General features: G+C 41.8%; 1 protein-coding gene across 3 annotated transcripts in view; it reads left to right on the forward strand.

The window, feature by feature from the left end:
* The window catches only part of Cep112 (centrosomal protein 112), a 448,365-nt gene extending 433,353 nt beyond the window's left edge, over positions 1-15,012 (forward strand). For all 3 annotated transcript variants that reach the window (XM_026406648.2, XM_077800819.1, XM_026406647.1), the window contains 2 exons: positions 11,641-11,742; positions 14,944-15,012. In XM_026406648.2, the coding sequence (XP_026262433.2) occupies positions 11,641-11,742; positions 14,944-15,012 (171 nt within the window). The remainder of the gene's footprint in view (positions 1-11,640; positions 11,743-14,943) is intronic.
* Positions 15,013-18,418: the final 3,406 nt, after the last annotated feature.

Genomic DNA, 18,418 nt, shown 5'->3' on the forward strand with positions numbered 1-18,418 from the left:
CCTGGCTTTCTCCTGAGCTCCACTCCTGCACACAGGTGTCTCCCTGGTGCCCCAAACTAAGTTTTGCAAACTCAAAGCATATCTTCTCTCCTACCACACCCAGACCAACCCTCTCTAACCACCGCCTCTATAGTAACCTCACCCTTCTTCTAGGCTCGTGGCTGAAGGTAAAAATCCTTCTCTCCAGCATCCCTTACTTCTGTTCTTCAAGCCAGCTAATTTTTGGCTTCTCTCATGTGACTTTCCCATGGGCAGCACCTTCCACTGAGAGCTCCTCACACTCCTGACTCTCCAGCTGCTTCCAGTTGCCCCCAGGATGCCCGGCTATCCCATCTCCTGAGACTTCTCCTCCACATTTCCAGGTTGATCTTTTCCTCTCTTCCCCCCCCCCACCCACAGAGTAAGTGAGAACAATAGAGGGTTAGGTGTCAGGTTTGAGCCTGGTTCTAGCAGTTCCTGTGAGCTGGTTTCCTCCTCTGTGGATTGGGTGTGTTGACATCTATCCCCCAGATTTTATGTAAGGATTAAATAGAATCTTCACAATATGTGAAAGACTCTGTTAAGTGCTTGATACAGCATCTAGCATATATTGGGTGATTATCAATGTGGGTTTTTCTTTGCTTTTCCTAGTTTCTGCTACATTAAATCTAAACTTATTAGCATGGCTTTTACTGCCTTCCATTATTTCAGTCCCACCTATTCTTCAACCACAATTGTGTTCAGTCATTTACTTGTTAAAACAATATTTGTTGCACATTTGCTGTGTGCCAGCTGGTCCAGCCTTTCTTCAGTGTACCAAGAGTAAATATCTGAGGAACCTCAAATCCCTTCAGTCTTGCTGAGGATCAGCCTCACTCTGTAACTCTTCTTGGGTCTTTAAATCTTAGGCGTCTTCCTCCTCAACTTCTTGGTTGGGGTTTTGGCTCTCCATTGATGGAAATTATCTTTTCATGAAGTCTAGCCCCAACCAAAAAGGACTAGTGACTCTTAAGAGAAAGGTCAAGCCCTGTAAACAGAAGTGAGAATCACCTGTCCCTGTTTTATTTTCTCCAAAGCCTTTCAGAGATGTGCCTTGTGAAATAGAGAAGGTGCTTCCATCTAACTCAGACAGGCTTGGCTCTTCGAGGCTCCCTATTTTTCACCTCCCTGATGGTCCCCACTCAGGCCTTCTCCTCCATATCTTGGAAACCACTGTAGTGCACCCGGTCCTTGAAGACCTGTATCAGTCCTTCTTGGGGGGAATGTTCACTGTAGGTGTCAACCTAAGCTAAAAATTAGGAAGGAAAATTAGAAATCAGGCAAAGAGTATCATTCTAGCCAGAAAGGAGCCGGAATTTAATCTCAGAAGAAAGAGAGGCCTGAGTCATTTAGGATCGCAGCCCCATAGAAAGTCTTAGAGTGAGTAAAGGAGAAGAAGTGTGGAAAAGGAAACAGCGTGGATGAAACAAACCTCAGTCCTTGGGGTGAATCTCTAAGATCCCTTTTGATCTCAGCAGCACTGTAGGCCTGGTGTTTGCCTCCGACTTTCTCAGCTTTGAAGCTGGCCTACTTATTAATAGCCACGGTGCTGATTAAGAACTGCAATACCATGATGACAGAATCTGCTCTTTGTATTTAGGGAAAGCTTTGGTGATTAATTTACTCTAGAGTTTCTGAAGATCCTGTCATTTTGAGATAAAGACGGACTTAACACCAATGGTTGTGAGCTCTGAGGTTTGGATTCATTCATTGTTCAGTGAATATGCATTGAGCTGCTGCCATATGCCCAGCTCCAGGCTAAGTGCCGGGGCTGCAGCAGCCAGCAAAACGGGTACTGTCACTGCCCTGTGGAGCTCACAATCCTGCACAGGAGCTGCCATGTTTTTGTTGTTGTTGTTTTTACTTTATTTAGTTATTTATTTATATGTGGTGCTGAGGATCGAATCCAGTGCCTCACACATGCTAGACAAGTGCTCTACCACTGAGCCCCAGCCCCAGCCCCAGCCCCTGCCATGTTTCTTTAAAGGGCCAAGTAGCAAGTGTTTGAGGGTTTGCAAGCCACAGGCCCTCTGTTGTGACTACACAACTCTGCCATTGTCACGAGAAAGCAGCCATAGATGAATGAGCACAACTGTATTACAGTAAAACTTTATTAACAAAAAGAGGCAGTCAGCCAGATTTGCCCAGCGGCTGCAGTTTGCTGAACAGTGGTCTAATGGTTGCAATACACATGAATGCAAGTTAATATTTTGCTTATTGTTTCAATTCATATTGTGTTGGTCACATGTGACACAAAATCCAACCCAAACTGAAAAATCTCAGGACGTGGCTCATTGCAGGTGTATTTTGATAAAGGGCCTGGTTTCTTTCTCTCTCTGGTTCTCAATTCTTCCTCCCTGGATTGGTCCTGTTCTGAGTCCAGTTCTCACTCCGTGGTAACAAGATAACTGTGACAATTCCAGGATGGCATCCCTGGGGTAGGAGTCCAATAGGTGAGAGAGAGCCTGTGTCTCTTGACAATCAGCCACTCTGGTTTCTTGGACTTGAATCATGTACGTAGGCCCTAAACAATCATGGCTTCCGGCTGTGGTGTGATGATTAACCTAGGCCCCTGTCACAGACTCCAGCCCTGACCTAGGGTGGGGTGAAGAGTGGAGGAAGGGTGGATTCCAGGTGAATGAATGCCAGGGTGAAAGCCCAACGAATCCTGGTGAATGAATTATCCACTACATACGTCTTGTTAATGCTAAGGGAGCACCTTCTAAGACCATGTTTATTTATAGGAGTTTTATAATGTGGTTTTGGCTTTTGCCTCTCCGTCAAGAAATAAGGAATACAGTTTATATGCAAAATGTTGCCCAAGACTTTAATATTCAACTGTTTATTTCATGTCATAACCTTAATATTATTAAGTATTTGAGTCTTTGATTCATTAACAGATTTGAGCAGTTTATTGATCATTTTCTAGTATTGAGTGTCTTCCCCATTTTCCACATTTTTTGTTTGGCGAGGGGGTTGTTGTTTTTGGTTTTGTTTGTGTTTGTTTTTTGGTACTGGGAATTAAAGCCACATCCCCAGCCCTTTGTATTTTTTATTTTGAGACAGGGACTCCCTAAGTTGCTTAAAGCCCCGCTAAGTTGCTGAGGCTGGTTTTGAACTTGCATCCCTCCTGCCTCAGTCTCCTGAGTAGCTGGGATTACAGGCGGGCACCGCCATGCCTGGCCTATATGTGTGAATTCTTATAAGTAGACTTATCAAACCTTTGCTTCTTTTTGTGTCAGGGAATTTTTTTGAACTACCTGAAGCTGGATTTGGAGCTTCTAAACCTAATTAAAGTGCTTGCTTCAAACCCTCCTCTCATTCTTTCAAATCCTTCTCTTTTTCTGTAGCCATCATTTCCTCCACAGAACCAGAACACTGTTCCTTTTCCTGAAAATGTAACCTCATACCCTTCCTAGAAACTAGTCCATGCCACCCTCAAACCATAGCAGCCGCAGCTGCTTTGCTGGCCAGCCACCCCCTTGCCTTGGGGTCACAGACCTCTTCAGTAGCAGGCTTCGCTCCCTGCAGTGGAAACTGGTCCCCCCCCACCAAGGAACAGGAGGACTCCCACTGAGCTGTGTGCTTAACAGGGAGGGCACCAGTTAGAGAAAATGAAACCATTTTGAAGAAAGAAAGGGATATGAATATTTTAAGATTTTAAGAAAATTATGGTTACTTCTATTTTCACTGTATTTTTGAGGTTCAGTCTCCACAAGCAGTGCTGCAGAGCACCCTTCTTACAGTGGATCTTCCTTGGCAGTTGCTGTGGCAACACAGAACCTTCACCCCAATAAGATGACATTTCTTAGAAGGTAGTGCATTTTTTTTCTCAGCTGTACTATAGCTTTTTTTAAAATTTGGCATCATCTTTTACTATTGTATCTTTCACCTTTCTTCTTCAGACCAGAAAATAAGACATATAAGTTCTATGTACTCACTCCCCTAAAGTGCCAAAGCAAAAACTTTTTGCTACACAAAGGCTGATCCCTCCGAAACTTCCTTCACATTTCAGTTTATATTATACCTAATCCCCCCCCCAACAAGCCCCTACTTCCAGGGCCCTGCTCCTGTCCACCCCTTACCTGCCCTTCACAACCTGTTGGAAGCCCAATGTCTTTCTGATGCTCTCTGTTACTCCAGACCATCTACCACATGCGCACCCATGCCCCACTTCAGAGTACACTACATATGCCCCAAAGTTGCCTCTTGTCCTCCCTCTCCTCCTCCTGTTCCTTGATGTACCACCTGTCAAACTCCCTTTGCTCTATAATTCAGCTAAATGAGGTGTCAGAAGGACAGATAGCAGACAGGCCCCGAATAAACTAACCCACGGTGCGGAGAAGCATCTGTTAAGCCCCCTGACCTCCCCATGTATTTCTAATTGGTAGAGAGATCCAGAAATTGGAGAAGGTTTTGAGATCCTTCCTTACATCAATTCACGAAGTATGGAGTCGTGGTTCTCCAACTGTGGGCAGAGTTGCTAGCAAGGACCTGTAAAACTCCACTTGCAGACCTCTGTGGACTGCATGCTGATAACCCACCCCACGTCCACACCTGAGGCCTAGCTCCCACCCTGATGGGATTCGAGGAGGGGGACTTTGAGAGGTAGTCAGGTCTAGACAAGTCATGGAGGTGAGACCCTCATAGTTGGATGAGTGGTCTTACAGGAAGAGGGAAAGCTCAGTGCTCACTGTGTGCTTGTCCCCAGGGAAGGCCATATGGAGACAGAACTAGGAAGAGAGCCCTTGCCAACCACCTGACCACACGAGCACCCCGATCCTATACTTTCAGCCTTCTGAATTGTGTGAAATAAATGTTCCTTAAGCAGCCTCCACCCACTCTACATATTTGTTTTTGGTTTTGGTGCTGAGGATTGTACCCAGGGCACTTACCCACTAAGCTTCATTCCTATTCCTTTTTATTTTGAGTCAGAGAATTTCTAAGTTGCTGAGGCTGGCTGTGAACTTGTGATCCTCCTGCCTCAGCCTCCCAAGGTGTTGAAATCACAGGTATACCCCATCGCACTGGGCTGAGTCGATGGTATTTGTTATAGCAGCTCAAACTAAGACATGGACCAGCCATTATAAACAGTTTGGATAAATAGGTTCTACTGCTTTTTAAATGTATGTACAGTAGATTTTTTTTTCTAATTAGTAAATACAAATTCATTTAAAACTGATTCTGGATTCATATAAAGTTTTTGTTATTATATACTTTCTCAATCAGCAGATACTGAAAAACACAAAAAGAGATTTAAATGGAGTACTCAAATTAATCATGAATATATGCAAATAATATGCTGTAAGGATTTATAGTGTTGCAAATAATTAGAAATAGCACAAAAAGCCTAATGGTACAAGAATGGCTAAATTAAATGTACATAATCATAATATACAGATAATAATACAATTAAATATAAAAATCTCCATTAAGTGATGGTAATGACAACTAACATTTATTCATTTACTATATTCAACTCTTGTAAAAAGTCATACATGTCTCAAATTATCTAATCCTCAAAATGGCCTGGAGAAGCCGTAATTCCCATTTCCCTGATAAGGAAACTGAGATGCAGAGAAGTTAACCTTCCCAGGGCACATAGTTTAGAGGCACGTATAGCTCTAGTTCCAGGCATTCAGTTCCATGTCTGGGCTCTTTGCCCCACATTTACAATCCTAAAGTAAAAGATTATAGTCTGTCCTTTGGTACAGGATGCTCTGTGAAGCCATATTATAAGGCACTCTCCCTGTTCAGAATATCAACATATGATCAAATATGAAAAGAACATGAAAAGGTGGCCTCAGAGCATATTGGACAGCTGTGGCCTAGAAACAGAACAGAGCCCCAGAGTAGAGAGGAGAGCCAAGCTCCAGGCCCGTGGTCCTGAGCCCCGAGCAGGCAGAGGGGCAGCTGAAAGGAAAGCCCTGGAGGATAACAGAGACCCAAAATGTTCAGTGCCTCTAGCCAGGAAGGTGACAGGAGCCTGGGTGGCAGCCTGAAAACCCCATCTTGCTGATGAAAGCTGTTGCCGACTACACTCAGGGCTGTGGCTAACGGAGGGTGGCAGGCAGTGCCCCAGGAATAGCCTGCTCACTGGGGCCTGGAGAATCTCCCTTGGCTGGACACCTGGATCTGCAGCCTCCCTGACTTCATCCCAGAACAGGAGCCTCCAGTATCCAGAGGTGCAGATGGACAGAGTGGCAAAACCCCATGAGACAAGAAAGAGGAATCAGGGAAGATGAGAGAGCCCTGTGGTGAGAAAACACCCAGGCATCTGGCGAATCAATTGAAGGAAAGCATGTCCCATGCTCAGGTAGCGAGGCAGCTCTGGGCTCACCAGAGTCAGGGGCTGTACTGGGGATGGAACCCAGGGGCTCTTAACCACTAAGCCACATTTCCCCACCCCACCCCCACTTTTTTATTGAGACAGGGTCTTGCTAAGTTGCTGAGGTTGGCCTTGAACTTGCTACCTGCCTCAGCCTCTGAGTTGCTGGGATTACAGGCTTGCCCAAGCACACTGGATTAACCTTGATTTTAAAAGTGAAACAAATTAATTGAAAAACAAAACTAACGTACCAATACTGCAGTCATCCAGGCACAAGATGAGGGTATCTGGACTAAGATGATACCAGTGGCAAAGTGGAGAGAGATTAAAAGGTAACATGACAGAATTCTTACTCAGTTTTCTCTTTACCAAACTGACCCCCAGGTGCTTGTTGGACTTGGAAAAGTAACATCAGGCCTACTGGTTTTCCTGAATCTTACATAGAATACGATAATGAATGACCAAGCAGATATATGTAAACAACACCACAGGGCAGATCAGTGATGACTCAATAACTGGTCTCCCCTTTTCCCAGTCCTTTGAAAGTGTTCGGTGTTCAGTGCATTGGAACTTGTAATAATGACATGTTTGAGCCACTGACCCTAAGTGGTTTATACAAAGCCACACACTTCCCTCTGACTTTTTATATTATATAAAAGAAAGTTTCATGTTTTGACATAGTTTCGACCTATTGGCATGCTGAATCAATAGTGTTTTCCAAATAAAAATATCATAAAATATGCTTTAGTTCTCCCTTCCATATTTTTAACATGTAAAACTTATGTGTAATCAGACTAACACTCATTTGTTTCTAGGGACCCTCTTGGCTCAAGTCAATTGCACATTCTGTACACTTTGTAGTCTCTAATTTATGTAAATGAGTATTTGTCTGATTACACATAAGTTTTTCTTTTCCAATATAGTTAAAGTTAGGGATGCCTCAGTCTTCATAGTCCATTTCAAAAATTAAATACCGCCAGTGCTGTGCCTTTTTGGAAAGGACAGGCAGTCTGCTGCAGGGAGTGTGGGGCACAGTTATCTTTGGTCACATGGTCCCCATTTCCACTCAGCTTCCAGAACTTTATTACACTGCAGAAATGTCATTGTTATGATATTCAGGTTTCCTAATTTGACTTTGCTTTAAGGAACTAAGATAGAGTAAAGTGGGCAGAGAAGTTCCCATGATGGAGAAAGGGAAAAGAGAGGATGTTGATGTCCAGCTTGGTGTGATGTGGCTGGAGAATGTGGAAGAGGAGACACACAGTGCCTTTTAAGGGTAGTGGAAGTGGCGAGTGGGATGGAAATGAACCACAACAATTCTGGAAATTCCAGAGTCTGTAAGCCAAAACAGCCTTTGAATTCTTCTCTGTTTACTGAACATCACTCACTGGTATAAGAGCATTCTATATGCTAATAAAATTCAATGTTGAAGTATAATAAAATAGAAATATCTGTAAAAACTCAGTCCCCTTCCTTTAGTCAAAGAAATTGTATGTCCATCAAACCCTTTGCTTGGACCAATTCCACTTCATCTTGCTTCTCTCAGTCTGTTGTAAGACCAGATGGTCCTGAAACCAGCTATGTCTGTGACATTCTTTTTCTTTTGGTGTGGAAGAGACATTTTAGCACTTGGAAGGATTAATAGAGAAATTATAGAACATAGTGGATAAGAATGCATGCTTAAAAAATCAGAATGTACCAGGAACTGACACACACCTATAATCCCAGGGACTCAGGAGGCTGAGGCAGGATTGCAAGTTCAAAGCCAGACTGGGCAACTTAGCAAGGCCCTAAGCAACTTAAGCGAGATTCTTTCTCAAAATAAAAAAAAATAAATAAATTTAAAAAAAAAAGAAAGAAAATGGCTGGGGACATAGCTCAGTGATAAAGTACCACTGGATTCAGTTTCTCATGCCAAACAAAGAAGAAGGAGGAGAAGGGAGAGAAGGAGACTGCCTGAGTTCAAATCCTGGCTTACTTCGTTGTGCTTACCTCATTTTATCATCAGAAGGATTAAATCCATATAAAACATTCAGCATTATAGCTGGCATAGAAAGTACTCAATAAACATTTGTAATCTCATAAATATAATAAAAACAGGTTGGTTAAGGTTTTCCATGACTTTAGTAAAGTAACAGATTATGTTTGATATAGTGATTTTTAGATTCAGGATTTGGACTTAGGAATTCAGTATACTAATATTTTCCTGATTGAAAGTCTCACTCATAGGTGAGGTAATTTCACATTTTCCAGGGGCTCATTTTAAGTTTACTCAAATTCACCGAAATTATAAAAACAAAGAATAAAGTAATAGAAGAAATAGATGGGTCCTCAGTAAAAGTCAGAAGATGTAGCAGACTAAATTTTAAAAGTGATGCAAGGTATGGTGATGATCAAGACCAACGTTGTCACACACTGTCTTCTACTCTCATTGCTTGGCCTTCCAGTAGAGGGAGAACAGCAGATGTGAGGAGTGGGGGTAGGACAAGGAGAGAGTCAGGAGTAACCATGAACATGAGCCAGGGAGCTTCGCACACTTGGCCATTTCTATTAAAAAATGAAGTGTAATTTTTTTTTAAGAAAAGGGAACTAGCATAAAGTCTTTGCTAGATTAAAAGAGAAAGAAAAAAGGAATGTAAGCAAGCAGCAAGTAAAGAGCATATATCAAATAGAAAACTACTTAAGAAACAGGGGTAAGAGTCAGACAGATTACAGTTCTGTGTAACAAACGGCTCTTCCCAGTGTCAAAGCATTTACAAAACCTCTCTCTCTCTCTCTCTCTCTCTCTCTCTCTCTCTCTCTCTCTCTCTCTCTCTCTCTCTCTCAAAATGGAAGGGGGAGAAAAAGAAGAAAAAAGAAGAGCTGTCAAAAGATGAAACTAACTCAACAATCAGTTCAAAAATGATCTCTCAGAGCTTAGGAAAAATGGTAAACAAAACCAAAAGATTACAGAGTTGATTTAAATCATATTAGAAGAAACTAAAACAGAAAATTATATCTGAAAACATCCAAGGAAATATGGAATCCAGCTGGAGGAAATCATGCAAAATGAAGTGAAAATATAAAATAGATATAAAATAAGAAAGCAAAGTAATCACAGAGAAAATTGTAATTATGGGATATAGTTAAAGAATAGTCAACATATGCAAAATCTACATACCTGAAAACTAAAACTGTAGATTAAAAAAAATAGAATATAGGGACTGGGGTTGTGGCTCAGTAGTGTACTCGTCTGGCATGTGTGAGGCACTGGGTTAGATCCTCAGCACCACATTAATAAATGGCCTTTATTGTATTTATCTACAATTTAAAAATATTTTAAAAAATAGAACAAACAATTCTTGTAACTTCTGTTCAAAGAATTGAATTTAAAAATAGGGCACACACAATATCTCAGGAAAACTGATATAGAATGATTAATACCAAAACATTTCCCAGTGAAGTTACTAAATTGAGGGGGAAAAATCATGGAAAAATCAGTTCATCATAGGATGAATTTTTTTCATCCTAGCAAAGAAAGAAAGTCAAATTCAACATGGAAAAAAATTAGCTTCACCTCAGACTGAGGAGAGAAATGTTTCCAAAGTTCTAAGAGAAAAGAATAAGATTGAAGCATTTTTATACCCAGCCAAGTTGTCTTGCAAGCAGACAGACAGCAGAAATTCCTACAGATGAGACAAGAAATAGTCCTTTCTAATAATAACAGCATTAGTCCTTTTTAAAAGAGCAGGAGCTAGCTGGGTGCCGTAGCGCACGCCTATAATCCCAGTGACTCGGAAGGATGAGGCAGGAAGATCTGAAGTTCAGAGCCAGCCTCAGCAAAAGCAAGGTGCTAAGCAAGTTAAATAAGTCTCCAAATAAGTCTCTAAATTAAATACAAAATAGGACTGGGGATGTGGCTCAGTGGTCAAATGCCCCTGAGTTCAATCTCTAGTACCAAAAAGAGAGAGAGAGAGTCTCTGTAAATGTCGCCCTAAAGCCTGTGTTACACAGCATATGTGTTGCTTTCTTTTTACCTTTCATTTGAGTTGGTTAACAGATATAGCTATTGAAAATAAGTGCAAGAAGGTAAGAAAAATCAAGATGTGACAAGCAACAAATAGTTGATCAGCAAAGTCTTTACATAGTGAGAAGAGATCATTTTCATTACTTTCTTTTTCCTTTAGATATAAATCACAAAATTATAGCTTATCTCAAAAAAGTGTCTTGCCAAAAATCAAAAATTGCCACAGAATATTAGTAAGTAAAGAATTACTAAATAAATTTCTTCCTCAACTTTTTAGCATAAAAAATTTGGGGACTTAAAGATTAATAATTTTACATTACCTTAGCAAATCCATAGCCTTGTGTGGATGAACTCAGGCATACACATTTTCATAGTGTATTTCCTTATTTCCAGGTGTGTCTGATGAGCCATTTCTGTGATACACTGCAAGTTAGCTTTAAATTGACACAGCACATGCAACAGATTTTAAAAGTAATAAATTCTAGCACATCTCAGATTAGGAGGAAGAAAAATGCAAACCCAGCTGTGGAAAGGCAACACCATGTGCCTTTCACATTTATGTGGCATCCACACACACCTTCATCCTGCCTGGATGTACCTTCCAGCGGTTTCATTTTCACCACCCTCACCTCCTCAGCTTTTAGAGAAGTGCATGGGATAAGCCACCAACATCTCTTGACCAGCTCAATGATCATCAGCTGGCTGGGCACAGGCCTGATTATGTTCTTGAGGCAGAAGAAACTGGAGAGCCAGAGAGCTCCCCATATCCAGGACTACTACTGCTGTCCACCTGTGTTGAGGAGGCTTTGAGACACAGCTTGCAGATTCTCCATCCTTCATACCTTTATAATCATATGAATCATACAGGTTCCCCAGATACCTGCCATGGCTTTAATCGAACCAAAGACATGCCATGAGTTGTCCTCAAGTCACAGTTTAGTGTGATCATCATCCACATCCTGATCAAGGGTGGGCTACAGCATTAGTGCAGGGGTGGGCCTTGTGAGTGGAGAGGAGAAAACAAGTGATTTACTTATCAGATGCTGCAAATTATGTTAACAAGGGTTTTAAAGAGATAAAAGTGTTGTTGTAGGGCCCATCTCTCCCAGAGTCGCAAGGTCAAGCTGGATAGCTTTTCCATTTGTGTAACTCTCCTCTCATTTCAGCTTTATTGTCTGATAAGCAAACTTATCTTTATGATAAATAGATATCATTCTGGTACTTCTTAAAATCAAAACAGTCATGTCTGTGGTTTAAAAAAAAGATAACTTTTTTTTTTCCATTTTAGATAACTTACATACGGCAAGAATATGAAACAAAATTCAAAGGGTTGATGCCAGCATCTCTAAGACAAGAACTTGAAGACACCATTTCCTCCCTAAAATCACAGGTAATGGCAAGAACTGAGACTTTTCCCAAGGATTTAGGTGACATGAATATCCTGGAAAGAAACTTGGAAATAAATTTGATTCTGAAATCAACATTATGTCCTAAGGAGTCCAGCATCCAGGATGATTGTTTTGTCTTGTTTTAAATTATTTTTCTTACTACTTTAAGAACTCATTGTTTCAAGCCAGACATGGTGGCATATATCTGTAATCCCAGCAGTTTGGGAGCTTGAGGCAGGAGGATCACAAGTTCAAGGCCAGCCTCAGCAACTTATCGAAGATCTAAGCAGCTTAGCAAGACCCTGTCTCAAAATAAAAAATAAAAAGGGCTAAGGATGCAACTCTGTGGTAAAGCATCCCTGGGTTCAATCCCCAGTACCAATAACAAAACAAAACAGGAACTCATTGTCTCCATAAGGTTTTCTTACAAGTCCCCTTGACATTGAAAAGTTCAGTCGTGGAGCTTGGGTCCTTTGCCATCCACATCCCAGTACAACTTCATCCTTTTATTTGCAGTAACTGGTCCAAGTTGCCACCACTCAGCATATTACTGAATCCTCACTGCACTAAGGGGCAGAGAAGAAAGCATCATTAAGTCGAAAGCATGTTTATATGGTTGTTTAAAATAAGATGTATTTTCAGTGCAAGACAAAATAATGGCAAGGTATTCAAGCTGTTAGATTCAATATTTCTTGTTGAAATACATGATTGTTGGTATAGTTCATAAAATATAATGTGAGAGGTAAAACTGTTTTGACTTTGGATACTTATATCTAAGTAGACTATATACTTCCAAATTCTTTGACTGTTTTATGTATTGCTGACCTAATGAGTTTTTACTTCTAACATGAGAAAGAGTTCACCTACTCACATTTTTAATAGTTTTAAAATGTGTGTTTTCCTAGAAAGGATCCATGAGTGAGGTATGCCTGCACTCTCTAGGCCAAGAACTCTGCCTGGCACATAGCAGGTGCTCAATAAATTTATTTACAAATAAATGATATGGTTTGATACAGTTCACATTAGCTATATTTATAATGTGTAAGATGAAACATGCAGCAAATTTTAGCTGTCCCTGTTATATTCCCCTCAGTAAAAAGCCTCTTATCTGAAAATGAAATCTTCATTCTGTTGGTCCTTCTGCTACTTATTGCCATTGGCTACCAAGAAGTTGTGCTGTGTCACTCCAGCATATAAAACTAAGTGCTGGAAGAAAGGTCAGCACAAAGAGTTAAGCAATCTTTATTTACATGGAAAGCTCTCCTGGTGTGACTCACCTGTTGACTTCTAGGGAGCTACCATAGGGTCAGCGAGGAAGAACCTGATCCCGTGGAGAAGGTTGGGTTGTTTCTCCCCACCCCTGGCCCCTGGAGGTGTTGCGGGAGCTGAGGGGGAATCTGATATCCACCTGCAGGGCTTCTGTTATCATCCATATCATTCACTGTAATAAAACCTACTTCAGCCTCTTAAAACTGAATGTTGACCCAGAAAGAGTGTTGCCAGCTGCACTGGGGGTCAGAATTGGCAGCTGCATGGAGTCACAGGCCATAGAGTGAGCAAATTTAGTTTGAAAGCACAGGTGCCTGTATTTTTTTTAAATTGTTAGAATTCCTATTGTAGTGCTGCACGGGGGGTGGGGGAGTTGAATCAATGTAATTCTTGCATCTGTGCAAAAATTATTAATTGTTCTTTGAGTCATTTGATAAAATTAAAAATAGGGTGACAGTACAGATAAGCAAACTCAAGGGACCACTGTGCTAGGCACCCATTTGGAAGCTGTACTTTCCTCTCTCTCAAGCACATTTTTGGTTCTGCCAGCTATACTCTTGCATAACTTCGCTTCAGAATCAGCCGTTGCCATGGCTACAGCTCAGACCAAAGAGGCAAGAATAAACAATTCCGATCAGATCAAATGACAACTCTTTTTTTATATATACATATATTTTTAGTTGTCAATGGACATTTATTTTATTTATTGATACATGGTGCTGAGAATCGAACCCAGTGCTTCACACCTGCTAGGCAAGCGCTCTGCCACTGAGCCACAACCCCAGCCCCAAATTTGATCTCTTGATTACATCAGGCCATAGAATAAATTGTTTTTATTTGAGTGTATAAGGTGCTTTTAACTTATGCTTGTTACAGGTATCTTTAATCATATAGAAATTTATGCTTCCAAATAATCAAATACATCATAAAGTCGGTTTAAGAGAACATGCTAGGAATCCTAGTTTCTTTTGTCTCACATCCCTGCAAAAGTGGGGCCATGAGGGTGGCACCTGCCACAAGCTCTGCATTGGACAATTTCTACTAATCACTCTGCATCATCATCAGACCTTGGGAAGTAGCGGGCAGTAGCCCTATTTCACAGATGAGGCTTCAAAAGCTGAAGTGACTTTCCTAGAGCCTTAGAAGCCAAGCCAAGAATTGAACCCAAGTTGGCCTAGTTCCAGGTAAAGCTCAGGCTCTTTCCACTGCAAAATACTGTCTCTCCAACCTCAGGGAATTCCTAGGATGGATTGAGGTTTCCAGAAAGCAGTAATTTTCTTTTCACTCACTCATTCATTCATTAAACAGCTAGTGAATAACAGCCACCTGCCCAGCCCTGGAAAAGACTGGGGTACAGAGACTGGAAGGAGTCCTCCTGTCCCAGAGAGCCCTCAGGTTTGGGGAAGAGACCTGAAAACCAACAGCCACTGGGCAGGATGGGAGGTGCTAGGGATAGCATCCAGCAGTGGAGAAGAGGGAGCCGCTGCCGTGGCCCAGGGAGAGGCCCCCACGGGCAGCGGGGGAAGGAATCATGGCAGCGGATGTAGGAAGGTGACATAGGCCATAGAGGACGAACAGGAGACAGTCAGCCAAGCATTCCATAGAGAGAAAATTGCCCATGCCAAAGGGCAGGAGTGTGGGAGACGTGTGTGAGGTGACAGTGGTGGCAAGGGCTTTCGGGCAGATGAGGCCACAAAGATAGGACCGGGCCAGATAAATTGTCTCTGCAGAACGGAGTGTGACTTTATTCTCTAGTGCATTTTCAGTAGGGATGCAATGTGACCAAATGTTAAAAAACACATCACTGACATTCAACAAATCCTGAGCTTTATCTAAGAAGTTTACTGAATCTAGATAAAATCCTACCGTGTTCTATGTGCAGTATTGACATTTGAGCCGTAGTCACCTTTTCTCATAGAAGGTGTCTTTTCTAGGTTAACTTTCTACAAAAGAGAGCATCCATCCTTCAAGAAGAGCTGACGGCATACCAAGGCAGAAGGTGAAGCCCTGGGCAGAGTGCCCTCTCATTGCTTTGTATTGTTTGCACCTGCGAGTCTCCTGGCTTGACTTTAAGTCTGTCAGAATGCTTAGATGTAGTATGGGTTTTGAAAAAACAGGCATGTTTTTAGTAAATAGCCTGACTTTGAGCCATCACCCACTTCTGCCGCTCACAGGGCTTTGTCAGCCCCATCATCAGAACAAGATGGGGAACCCAGGGCGTGGCAAAGGCGGGCCTCCCCCAGGTGGTCAGCAAGATGTGGTCTGGAAGCCTATTGCAGAGACCAGGAGGTGATACAGTTTTTGCTGTGACTGGCTCACATCTTCAAGGTCCCCTGTCCCCTAAGGGCTTGGCACTGTTCTCCAGACCCAAATAGATCAATGCTCCGTGAAGTTGAAACACTGGCAGAGATGAGTGCCCCAGTGTGCTCTTCTCAGGGATGTGACCTTTTTAGTCAAAGGTTCCCAGTGATGTCACCGACCTAGATTGTGTTTGCCTGCTCCAATTCAGTACAACAGTCTTGCTTTTCATGCGGTGAAGATTAAAGCATTTACTTGGCATTGAATTAAAAGGAAAGAGCTGCCATGCCTGTAATTGCAGTGGCTTCAGAGGCTGAGGCAGGAGGATTGAAAGTTTGAGGCCAGCCTCAGCAACTTAGTGAAATTCTCAGCAATTTATTGGAAACCTGCCTCCAAATTAACAGGACTGGGGATGTATCTCACTGGGAAAGAACCTCTGGGTTCAATTCCCAGTACTGTAAACAGACAAATAAATAAATGGAAAGAGCTTATAAATAATCTTTAATTTTTCAAAAGATTCTGTTTGGTGTAAATACAATTTGGTTCTTATAGGCAACAGTGCTGAAATTTTGATATCAAATATACTTTTTAACCCCAAACTCCTCTAGAATTATATCACGTTTTATAACAACAGACCCATTAAGCCCACAAGTCCTAACTGAGGTTCTGGTTTTCAGGTAACTGCATGAGGAGCTGTGGTGGGTGTGAACGTCCAGGCTGCACCGTGCCCTTCATCCCACAGGTTTGAAGATGTGGATATTGTAAACTGTGAGATCACTGGCATTTTTTAATACTTAAGTGTAATTAATATCATAAAAACGTCATCATTCACACATTAGTGGGGTGGTTTTATTTGTGTCTGCCTAAGTTATTTTTTTTAAATCCCTTTTATTTCTGATTTCCTTTTTGTGTGCTTGTGAGTGTGGGCTGAGAAACGCCTTTTCTTAAAAAAGCAGTGGTTCCTCTGGCATGCCATGTTCATGGTTTGCATAGAATTTTAGTATTGGGTATGATCAAAATCAAGTTTGTAGTATCATATCAAAATTTTAATCTGTTTACATTGTTTCATGTTTGTGTTTATGTATTATTAAAGTATTATTTTGTACTTATCAGTATTCTTTCTACTTTTTAACCACACCTCATTTGCTAAAATAAATGTGACATATACAGGTATTTTTCCCTAGCAAATACTGACAATGTCAAATTGTACTTTGGAGAAAAAAATTCTGTCCTGTCAAAGATCAAATTCATGATTAGAGATCAGTGTTTAGAATAAAACCCCCGGGCCACACAGTGTGAGTCAAGTACTTGTGGTGTTGTCTCCAGTCTGCTTCCGGAAGGACAGAGGCAGCTTGGTGTGGGCATTTGTGTCAGTAGCTGTGGCTGTACTGTTACTTTGTGGACCTCTTGTTTTCTGGAGGTTGTTTTGTGGTGATTGTCATTTCAGTCAGCAGTCCTTAAGAAAGCCTGAAGTCTCGTGCGGAGGCTACAGCACATTGGCAGGTGATCACAGCATGCACTTCTGCAGGTCCTGTTTGCGTGGGGGCGCCTCCTTGTTGAGAGAACATGGCTTTGTTCCAGTGAATGGATGTTTAAATCTGGGTCCCTCTCTCCTCCCCAATGCCCTTAGGCAATTCTGAGCCACTAGGTTAACCCAGATTTGCCTTGAAAATTTTGTATTGCAGTAAATGGGTGCATAATATTCTTCCAAATGCTCTATGGCTGCGCCATGGACCTTGGAGACTCTAAAACTCTGACCTTTGGATGTGGCTGTAATCACCTCATTTATGGTAAAGGACAGGGCAGAAAGTTTATTTACACTTTTTCAAAATTCATTTCTCTTTCCCACGCCCATAACTATTGTTTGCTGCCCAAGGATTAGTTACGTTTTATGTGCTCGGACTGAGACATGGAGATGATAAGGAAGTAACAGGTTTTACAGCCACTTCCAAAGCCAGAACAAGGATCAGCTCGATGTGGCCGTGTGGCAGCCATGGGGCAGGCTGGTTTTCTTGCACTAACGCATCTCTGTAGTGCCAGCACTCTCCCGGTGACACTTAAGTGCTCCCCCTGCCACCTTCCAGAGAAATCTAAGTCTCTGTCCTGTGGAAGATCAGGTTTGTCTCCCACGTACAATACATTATTGCACTGCCTTCAAGAATATTCAAGAAAAGCAAAATTGTAGCAGATGCTATTAAAACCACCTATTGAGGACAGCTGGTACTCAGACTATGATTTAGTACTCAAAAGGGAAAGATTATGGCTATGTGATTAATGTTAAGTACATCTGTGCAGACCATGAAAAACAGGTTGGGGCTCAGCAGATTTCATTAGTGAAGTTATTAGCTTCTCGGACTGAAAATACTTTGTGGATTGTATTGTATGCTGGAATAGGAACTCCCACTCAAGAATATTTGTGTTCCCTGAGTAAATACCAGTAGGTGTTTTGGAAAGTTGCCTGCTATTCTTCCTTTCCCTTATTTCAAGAGTTGTGAAATGACAAACACTGGTGAACCTTTGACATCGCCCAGATCCTGTTTCCCCGCTGAAGCAGGCCGTGTATGTCTGGAGTAAACCAAACGAAACTTTAGTTCACTTTGATTGGATGTGATAGGAATGGGTGGTTGACACCGATGTGCTCATGAATGTTCTCTGATAAGGGAGAGAAAGAAAAATAATGTATTTGGCATGTTTGAAATTTCTTAACTGAGTTGAGCACTGAGTATATAAATGGCTACTGGGAGAAAAAGCAGGTGCTCAGGAAATAAATTATAAACACTGTGCCTTATTATAAAATCATCTAAGAGTTCATCCTTTCTTTTATCTGGTGGAAAATCAATTGTTCATCACAAGTACCTAATTTAGTTACATCTCCAGTTATTATTACTGGCTGCCGTACCTGAGTCAGCCACCTGTGCCTTCTGTATCTCATCATGTGATTGTCAACAGGTAGTGCTGATAGGGCGTTGGGAGTAAGCAGAGCAGAAGGAAAGCTCTGGGACAGTGTTGTCGCCGTGTGTTACCCACCCTCTGTTCTCCAGGGGTCAAGAGAGAAGGGTTCACAGTTAGCCATTCGGTCATCTGCACGTGTCATCGTTTCGTCTCAGTCCA

This window comes from Urocitellus parryii, chromosome 7 (genome assembly GCF_045843805.1).
Source record: "Urocitellus parryii isolate mUroPar1 chromosome 7, mUroPar1.hap1, whole genome shotgun sequence".
In the NCBI taxonomy this organism is placed as follows: Eukaryota; Metazoa; Chordata; class Mammalia; order Rodentia; family Sciuridae; genus Urocitellus; species Urocitellus parryii.